The following is a 9141-nucleotide window of genomic DNA, read 5'->3' as shown; positions in this document are numbered from 1 at the left end:
ATTCCAGATTGACGCTGGCCTCCCTGACATAACAATGAGAGTCGCCACGTAAACTGGGGCTTCCTTCAGACTCTTTCACCATTCTAACAGAATAGCACTCTCTGTAGCAGGAATGGAAGCCGTGATTTTTGTAGCTTGGAGCAGGACCCACTAAGTTCAATGGCAAAACTCCCAACACGGCCAGGAGTTCACCCTAAATGCACGTGTAGGGACTTAAATAAATGGCCTGATTTACACCAGCCATGAGCCTTCAGTGACTTCAACTGGAGTCGTCCCATGGCCTCTAAGGACAGGTAAGCTCCTTTGGACCACAGAAGAACTGACAGGAGAGTTGCTGGAATCTCACACTCCGAGGCTTAGAGGTTCAGAACAATCAGGATAACAATTTTTTTCAGAGATGGAGGGCGTCTGCTCTCTGTGCCCTGCACCTCTGTGTCTGGAGAGGATGAGAAGCCCGAAAAGACAGTAAAAAGAAAAGCACGTATCTGGCTCAGAGGAAACCAGACAGTGTTGGAAATCCCCAGGAACGCACAGTGGGGGTGGGGGGTGCAGCTTCAGTATCCGGATCACAGTGGCACAGAGTCCTGAAACTGGGCGAAATAGAGAATGCACATTCTGTCTAATGCACAGACCAAAGAGATGTAAAGAGGCCTCCTGGGCAGAGGGGTGTCTCAGACAGTAACAGCATGTGGACCACACTGTCGCAGACTGTCTCTGACACCACCCCCTCCCAACCACCCCTCCTCCCATGAGCAGCCCCACTACAGCCTTGTGGTAACATCAGCAATTGCCAAGATGGAAAAGCAGCCTCAGGAAGGGGTGTCTGGGTTTCTAACAGGCTGCAATAGGTAAAGCTTTGTGTCTTTTTGAGGAAGAATTACTGGCTCCTTTTAGTCTCCACATCCTCTCTCCCTCCCACCGGATCTGTCCATCTCTCCTTCCCTGCACTGACTGAGCAGCTGCTGGGGTTCCCTTCATCTCCAGGGAGGCTGTTCAGGCTGATCCCCCTCTTTCCCCCGGTGCAGGCAGACACTGAGTTTCACCTCATCTGAGGAGGTATTTCTGTGGCTGTCGCTGTGGGGTCTGATACCTGGTTTTGGTCCTGGGTGAGGGGTATCACTGTGTGGCGAGGCTGGAAATTTGGGGGGTGAAGAACTAACATGGGCAAGTGGCCAGCGCTGGGGTTAATGGGGGCATGGAGTAGGGTATACACAGACAAACTGGCAGCGCCGGGGGTTCTTTGGGTGGGGAACGGCATGCACACAGACAGGTGTGCAGTGCCAGAGGTTGTGGGTCAGGCAGAGGGCTGTACTCAGACATTTTAAAAACAAGTTCACCTTAGAATGAAAGAAATATGGACACCAAGATCATTACACCTCTCTCAGAATCAATACAAAAGAATTGACAGAATTATACCAGTATTTTATAGTAATAAATGCACAAACAATCTAAACAATGTGTATTACTTTTAGGATAGGAAGAAAATCAGTCTATGCATTATCAGTTTTATATTCTGCCCCTTTTTTGTGAGAGCTGGACAGGAAGTGAAAGTAATATACTTATAATGTATGGAAGACAAGTTTCAAACAGCATATAAAGTTATAACGACAATTGAATCAAAGCTGGAAAGGGGAAAAAACAGAGAGCTGGTTTGCAGAATGAGGATGGAGGAAGTGTAGTTAATGTGTGTGAGGAAAGGGGAGGAAGATGAAACTTACAAGAAAGAAGTACGTTCACAATTCACTTATCCGATCCCGTCTCTTGTAGTGTCTCCCTCCACGCTCCCAGCTTTGCAAGACTTGACTGCCCACTCATGTGAGACTTCTGCAAATGTCATCTTGCTTTCTTCCACGTAGACTCTTATGGATATATGGTCCTCTTTGAACTAAGCTGTAAGACTGCCACCATCTTCTCCAAATCTCTTCCCAAGACCTGTTTCGGTCTCAACTCCTAACACCAGCATTTAAATAATTAAGCTGAAGGTCATTCGGAAAAAGTCAATATGTATTAATGCAAATAAAGTAAAAACAAACAAAACAACTCTCCTTCCCCCCCCAACCCTTTTTTTTGTAAATTCTTTATCTTAGGCTGTAAGCACTCTAGACCAGGCACCCTATCTACTTTTAGTTCTGTAGCACACAATGTAACAGGACTGCAATACTGATCAGACTATCTGGCCACTACTGTAATACAAATAATATGTTGTATTCCCCCTTTTCTCTTATCAAACAATGTGTTTTTTTCAGGATAGGAACTGTTTCCTCTGATTAGGAACCAGTTACTATTCTTTGGGTGCTACCATAATCTTAAATAATAATAAGGAATGGAAATCAATCTCCTTAAAAGCTGAGTTAGAGAAGGATTTTGAGTGTTTTAGGAGAACTAAAATGTTGGTGTTGTAATAAAAATAATCTTGAACAATAACCCCCCATCAAGAGCCATTTTTCCACATGGGCTTCCAGGATATTTGTGACTTCATATTTAAGGTTATAAATTAGGACTCTCATAGCTTTCCAAAAACCTTGGCTTATTTTTCTTGGAGGAAAAAAAAACCCAGCAACTTCTGCTTGAACTGTCACAGGCTGAGTATAGGAATGTTGGAAATTTTTCTTTTTAAATTTGAGATAAATTGAACTGAGATTCTAAATATTCTTTTCATTTTGAAAATAGTTTCCTTTTATTATCCAATCATAATTTAAGTGACATAATATGAAAACTTCTGTATTGCTGAAATCTTAAATGAAAACTGCTTTCTGTAGCTTTATGTTATTGTAGTCATAGATAGCAGGTTTAAAAGGAAGTATTTCTTCACCCAAAACACAATCAGCCTGTGAAACTCATTGCCAGAGGATGTTGTGAAGGCCAAGACTATAACAGGGTTCAGAAAGGAACTAGATAAATTCAAGGAGGATCGGTCCATCAATGGCTACTAGCCAGGATGGGCAGGGATGGTGTCTCTAGCCTCTGTTTGCCAGAAGCTGGGAATGGGAGACAGGGGATGGATCACTTAGTAATTAGCTGTTAGTTCATATTTGATCACATATTGTGTGTTTCAGTCCAGGTTACCAACCATTCCTGATTGCTCTGAATCCATGCCCTGTCCTCTTCATTATTAACAATCCCCAAATGTATGTGTCATCTGTAAAGTACATTAATATTTAGGCATGAGATGGGTTAGCAGCTCAGTTGGTGATATGTGTCTCTGCTAACACTTATCAGTTAACACCTTTAACATATGTCACACACAAAGTTGGGAGCCTGCAAGAAAGTGTCTCACCAAAAGAAACAGGGGAAGTAACAGAGACGCAGGCCTGTAGCCCTAAATACCAAGATCCTTGTGCCCTTCATGTCCATTCTATTGAGCACAGGCATAACACAGCATGATAATGCCAGTTTCCATGGGGGAAACTTGGCTCTGTTCCAGCATAGGCATTAGGGTGACACCCTCTTGATGGTCAATTCACGCATATCCCTTCCACCTACTGAGGGGTTTCTTACACCTTCTTCTGCAGCACCTCAGGCTGTCACTGTCAGAGAAGGAAACGGGACTACATGGACCATAGGTCTGATCCGTGACACACTTCCTAACAGCTAGACGTTGGCTTGTGTCCTGAAAAACATGGGCTTAGAGACTTTCCACAATATGTATTTTGCTGTGACTATTGTAACTGTATAGTCTCACTATCCATGTAAATGTCCAAACCATTCCTGATTCTTAGTTATCTCATGGACTCCACTACCTCTTGTGGCAATGAGTTCCTCAGGCTAATTAGGCACTGAGTGAAGAAAGCATCTTTTTTTTTCTGTTTTGAATTTGCCAAGTTTCAGTTTAACTGAATGTCCTGTTGATCTTGTGTTAGAGGACCAGGAGAACACATTCTGGATCTACGCTGTACCAGTCTGTATATTATTTTACAGTATTTCATATCCCCTCTTATTAATCGCCTTACTAAGGTAATAATACCTGTCTTTAAACCTTTCTCTGTACGAGAGTTAGAATCATACAATCAGATCAGTACCAACTACACTCCGTTTGATACTGGCTGTTTTCCTGGGCCCTTGATCATTCTCGTTGCCCTTCCCTTAACCCCTCTTGCTCTGCAATACCCTGAGTGAGAAGAGTGCCCAGTATTACACAGAGGAGTCCAGAGGAGGGTGAAACATTGAGTGACTGATATCATGGCATTGCATTTTCTGTATTTTTTTAATGATTTTCCATCCCACTCCTCCTGCATCCCAGTGTTTTGCTTAGCATCTGTCCATGCTTGCACTGTGAGCAGGGTTTCACAGAGCTGTGTACGATGATACCCATGTCCCTGTCCTGAGTTCATACAAGTAAAATTAGAACCTAGCAAGGTGTTTGAGAAATTCAAGTTTTTCACTCCAATGGCATAAATGTTCCCATTTTTGGCATCAAAGTATATCTGCTATCATACTACCCATTCACCTGGCTTGGTTATCTCCCTCTAAGGACTTCTCCGGACTTGACAATGACCGAAATAATCTGGTGACATCTGTAAATGTTGTCACATCACTGCTCATCCTCCTTTCTCGTATTTACTGTACTGCTATCAAGTGTGTAACCCCCCGTGCATCTCTGTTTCTCTCCCTTCACAGGCATCTTCAGCAATTCTGACTGATGCTTCAACTACCTCATGGCATCTTTCAACCTCACCCCTTCTGACCCATCAGCATTCATCCTAACGGGCATCCCTGGCTTGCAAGATGCCCACATCTGGATTTCCATCCTTTTCTCTATGTTCTACATTATCATCCTCTTGGGAAATTTCATGGTTCTATTTATTGTAAGCAAAGAGCAGACCCTGCACAAGCCGATGTACCTGCTGCTCTGCATGCTGGCGCTCACAGACATCAACACGTCTAGCTCTGTCATACCAAAGGCATTGTGTATATTTTGGTTCAATTTGAAAAGCATTACTGTGGGTGGCTGTCTCACCCAGATGTTCTTCCTTCATGCGGCTTCTGTTATGCACTCAGCCGTCCTCGTGATAATGGCCTTTGATCGCTATGTCGCCATATGTAACCCCCTGAGATACTCCACCATCCTCACGAGCACACGAGTAGCTAAGCTAGGGCTTGTGGGTTTGATAAGAGCTGTTCTCTTCATTCTGCCCCTGCCCCTGCTCCTGAAGAGGCAGCCATTCTGTACCAACCGCATTATCCCGCACACGTACTGCGACCACATGGCTGTGGTGAAGTTGTCGTGTGGAGACATCATAGTCAACTGGATGTACGGTTTGGTGATAGCATTTGTAGTCAATGGGTTAGACCTTATGCTCATTGCCTTGTCCTATGGTCTAATCATCAGGGCTCTCCTCAGAATCTCCTCCAAGAGAGCCCACCAGAAAGCCCTCAGCACCTGCACAGCCCACATCTGTGTGATACTGACATCTTATACTCCCTCGCTCTTCTCCTCTCTGACACACCGGTTCAGTGAGGGCATCGCTCCGCATGTTCACATCATTTTGGCCAATCTCTACTTCCTCGTCCCCCCCATGCTCAACCCTATCTTTTATGGGGTCAAAACCAAAGAGCTTCGTGACAAAGTGGGCAAATACATCTGCAGAAAGTGATCACTTTGGGCCACTGACTTTAAGCCTGTGTGACAAGAGGGGGAAGGATATCTCCTTGTTCATCAAGGGTGCTCTGTCCCCATTTGGATCAGCATAGCATTGTGGAATTTCACAGTCGGAGAAGTTCCTCACATCTAATGTCTTATCACATCATCACCAAGCACTGCTTTCTCTGTTGCTGAGTTCCCTGTCCCTGAACGTCAACTGATACCTTTTAGGGTATGTCTACACTACGGAATGAGGTCAAATTTATAGAAGTCCTTTTTTTAGAAATCGGTTTTATATATTCGAATGTGTGTGTCCCCACAGAAAATGCTCTAAGTGCATTAAATGCATTAACTCGGCGGAGTGTTTCCACAGTACCGAGGCAAGTGTCGACTTCCGGAGTGTTGCATTATGGGTAGCTGTCCCACAGTTCTCGCAGTCTCCGCTGCCCATTGCAATTCTGGGTTGAGATCCCAATGCCTGATGGGGCTAAAACATTGTTGCGGGTGGTTCTGGGTACATATCGTCAGGCCCCCGTTCCCTCCCTCCCTCCGTGAAAGCAAGGGTAGACAATCATTTCGCGCCTTTTTTCCTGAGTTACCTGTGCAGATGCCATACCACGGCAAGCATGGAGCCCTCTCAGCTCACTGTCGCCGTATGTCTCCTGGGTGCTGGCAGACGCGGTACGGCATTGCTACACAGTAGCAGCAGCCCATTGCCTTGTGGCATAAGATGGTGCAATAGAACTGGTAGCCGTCATCGTCATGTCCTAGGTGCTCCTGGCCACGTCGGCCAGGAGCGCCTGGGCAGACATGGGCGCAGGGACTAAATTTGGAGTGACGTGACCAGGTCATTCTCTTTAGTCCTGCAGTCAGTCCTATTGAATCGTCTTATGGTGAGCAGGCAGGCTATACGGATTGCTAGCAGTCCTTCTGCACCATCTTCTGCCGGGCAGGCAAGAGATGAGGATGGCTAGCAGTCGTACTGTACCATCTTCTGCCGAGCAGCCATGAGATGTGGATGGCATGCAGTCCTTCTGCACCGTCTGCTGCCAGCCAAAGATGTAAAAGATAGATGGAGTGGATCAAAACAAGAAATAGACCAGATTTGTTTTGTACTCATTTGCTTAGCCCCGTCCCCTGTCTAGGGGACTCATTCCTCTAGGTCACCTTGCAGTCACTCACAGAGAAGGTGCAGCGAGGTAAATCTAGCCATGTATCAATCAGAGGCCAGACTAACCTCCTTGTTCCAATAAGAACAATAACTTAGGTGCACCATTTCTTATTGGAACCCTCCGTGAAGTCCTGCCTGAAATACTCCTTGTTGTAAAGCCACCCCCTTTGTTGATTTTAGCTCCCTGAAGCCAACCCTGTAAGCCATGTCGTCAGTCTCCCCTCCCTCCATCAGAGCAACGGCAGACAATCGTTCCCCGCCTTTTTTCTGTGCGGACACGATACCAAGGCAAGCATGGAGGCCGCTCAGCTCACTTTGGCAATTAGGAGCACATTAAACACCACGCACATTATCCAGCAGTATATGCAGCACCAGAACCTGGCAGAGCGATACCGGGCGAGGAGGCGACGTCAGCGTGGTCACGTGAGTGATCAGGACATGGACACAGATTTCTCTGAAAGCATGGGCCCTGCCAATGCATGCATCATGGTGCTAATGGGGCAGGTTCATGCTGTGGAACGCCGATTCTGGGCTCAGGAAACAAGCACAGACTGGTGGGACCGCATAGTGTTGCAGGTCTGGGACGATTCCCAGTGGCTGCGAAACTTTCGCATGTGTAAGGGCACTTTCATGGAACTCTGTGACTTGCTTTCCCCTGCCCTGAAGCGCATGAATACCAAGATGAGAGCAGCCCTCACAGTTGAGAAGCGAGTGGTGATAGCCCTGTGGAAGCTTGCAACGCCAGACAGCTACCGGTCAGTCGGGAATGGGCAAATCTACTGTGGGGGCTGCTGTGATGCAAGTAGCCCACCCAATCAAAGATCTGCTGATATCAAGGGTAGTGACCCTGGGAAATGTGCAGGTCATAGCGGATGGCTTTGCTGCAATGGGATTCCCTAACTGTGGTGGGGCCATAGACGGAACCCATATCCCTATCTTGGCACCGGAGCACCAAGCCGGCGAGTATATAAACTGCCAGGGGTACTTTTCAATAGTGCTGCAAGCTCTGGTGGATCACAAGGGACGTTTCACCAACATCAACGTGGGATGGCTGGGAAAGGTACATGACGCTCGCATCTTCAGGAACTCTGGTCTGTTTCAAAAGCTGCAGGAAGTGACTTTATTCCCAGATTAGAAAATAACTGTTGGGGACATTGAAATGCCTATATGTATCCTTGGGGACCCAGCCTACCCCTTAATGCCCTGGCTCATGAAGCCGTACACAGGCAGCCTGGACAGTAGTCAGGAGCTGTTCAACTACAGGCTGAGCAAGTGCAGAATGGTGGTAGAATGTGCATTTGGACGTTTAAAGGCGCGCTGGCGCAGTTTACTGACTCGCTTAGACCTCATCGAAACCAATATTCCCACTGTTATTACTGCTGGCTGTGTGCTCCACAATATCTGTGAGAGTAAGGGGGAGACGTTTATGGCGGGGTGGGAGGTTGTGGCAAATCGCCTGGCTGCTGGTTACGTGCAGCCAGACACCAGGGCGGTTAGAAGAGCACAGGAGGGCGCGGTAGGCATCAGAGAAGCTTTGAAAACCAGTTTCATGACTGGCCAAGCTACGGTGTGAAAGTTCTCTTTGTTTCTCCTTGATGAAACCCCCCGCCCCTTGGTTCACTCTACTTCCCTGCAAGCTAACCACCCTCCCCTCCTTCCTTTAATCATTGCTTGCAGAGGCAATAAAGTCATTGTTGCTTCACATTCATGCATTCTTTATTCATTCATCACACAAATAGGGGGATGACTACCAAGGTAGCCTAGGAGGGGTGGTGGAGGAGGGAAGGAAAATGCCACACAGCACTTTAAAAGTTTACAACTTTAAAATTTATTGAATGCCAGCCTTCTTTTTGGGGGGCAATCTTCTGTGGCAGAGTGGCTGGTTGGCCGGTGGCTCCCCCACCGCATTCTTGGGCGTCTGGGTGTGGAGGCTATGGAACTTGGGGAGGAGGGCGGTTGGTTACACAGGGGCTGTAGTGGCAGTCTGTGCTCCAGCTGCCTTTGCTGCAGCTCAAGCATACACTGGAGCGTACTGGTTTTGTCCTCCAGCAGCCTCAGCATTGAATCCTGCCTCCTCTCATCATGCTGCCGCCACATTTGAGCTTCAGCCCTGACTTCAGCCCGCCACTTACTCTCTTCAGACCGCCACCTCTCCTCCCGGTCATTTTGTGCTTTCCTACACTCTGACATTATTTGCCTCCACGCATTCGTCTGTGCTCTGTCAGTGTGGGAGGACAGCATGAGCTCAGAGAACATTTCATCACGACTGTGTTTTTTTTTCTTTCTAATCTTCACTAGCCTCTGGGAAGGAGAAGATCCTGTGATCATTGAAACACATGCAGCTGATGAAGAAAAAAAAAGGGACAGTGGTATTTAAAAAGACACATTT

The 9141-nt window shown here is 46.8% G+C and overlaps 1 protein-coding gene across 1 annotated transcript; it reads left to right on the top strand.

Annotated features, from left to right (window-relative positions):
* Positions 1-4655: 4655 nt before the first annotated feature.
* On the top strand, positions 4656-5594 carry LOC119565260 (olfactory receptor 52N4-like). Its single transcript, XM_037889752.1, has one exon. The coding sequence runs from the start codon at positions 4656-4658 to the stop codon at positions 5592-5594; it is 939 nt and encodes a 312-aa protein (XP_037745680.1).
* Positions 5595-9141: the final 3547 nt, after the last annotated feature.

Source organism: Chelonia mydas, chromosome 1, assembly GCF_015237465.2.
Source record: "Chelonia mydas isolate rCheMyd1 chromosome 1, rCheMyd1.pri.v2, whole genome shotgun sequence".
NCBI classification, from domain to species: Eukaryota; Metazoa; Chordata; order Testudines; family Cheloniidae; genus Chelonia; species Chelonia mydas.
This window is presented reverse-complemented; position numbering and strand designations above follow the sequence as displayed.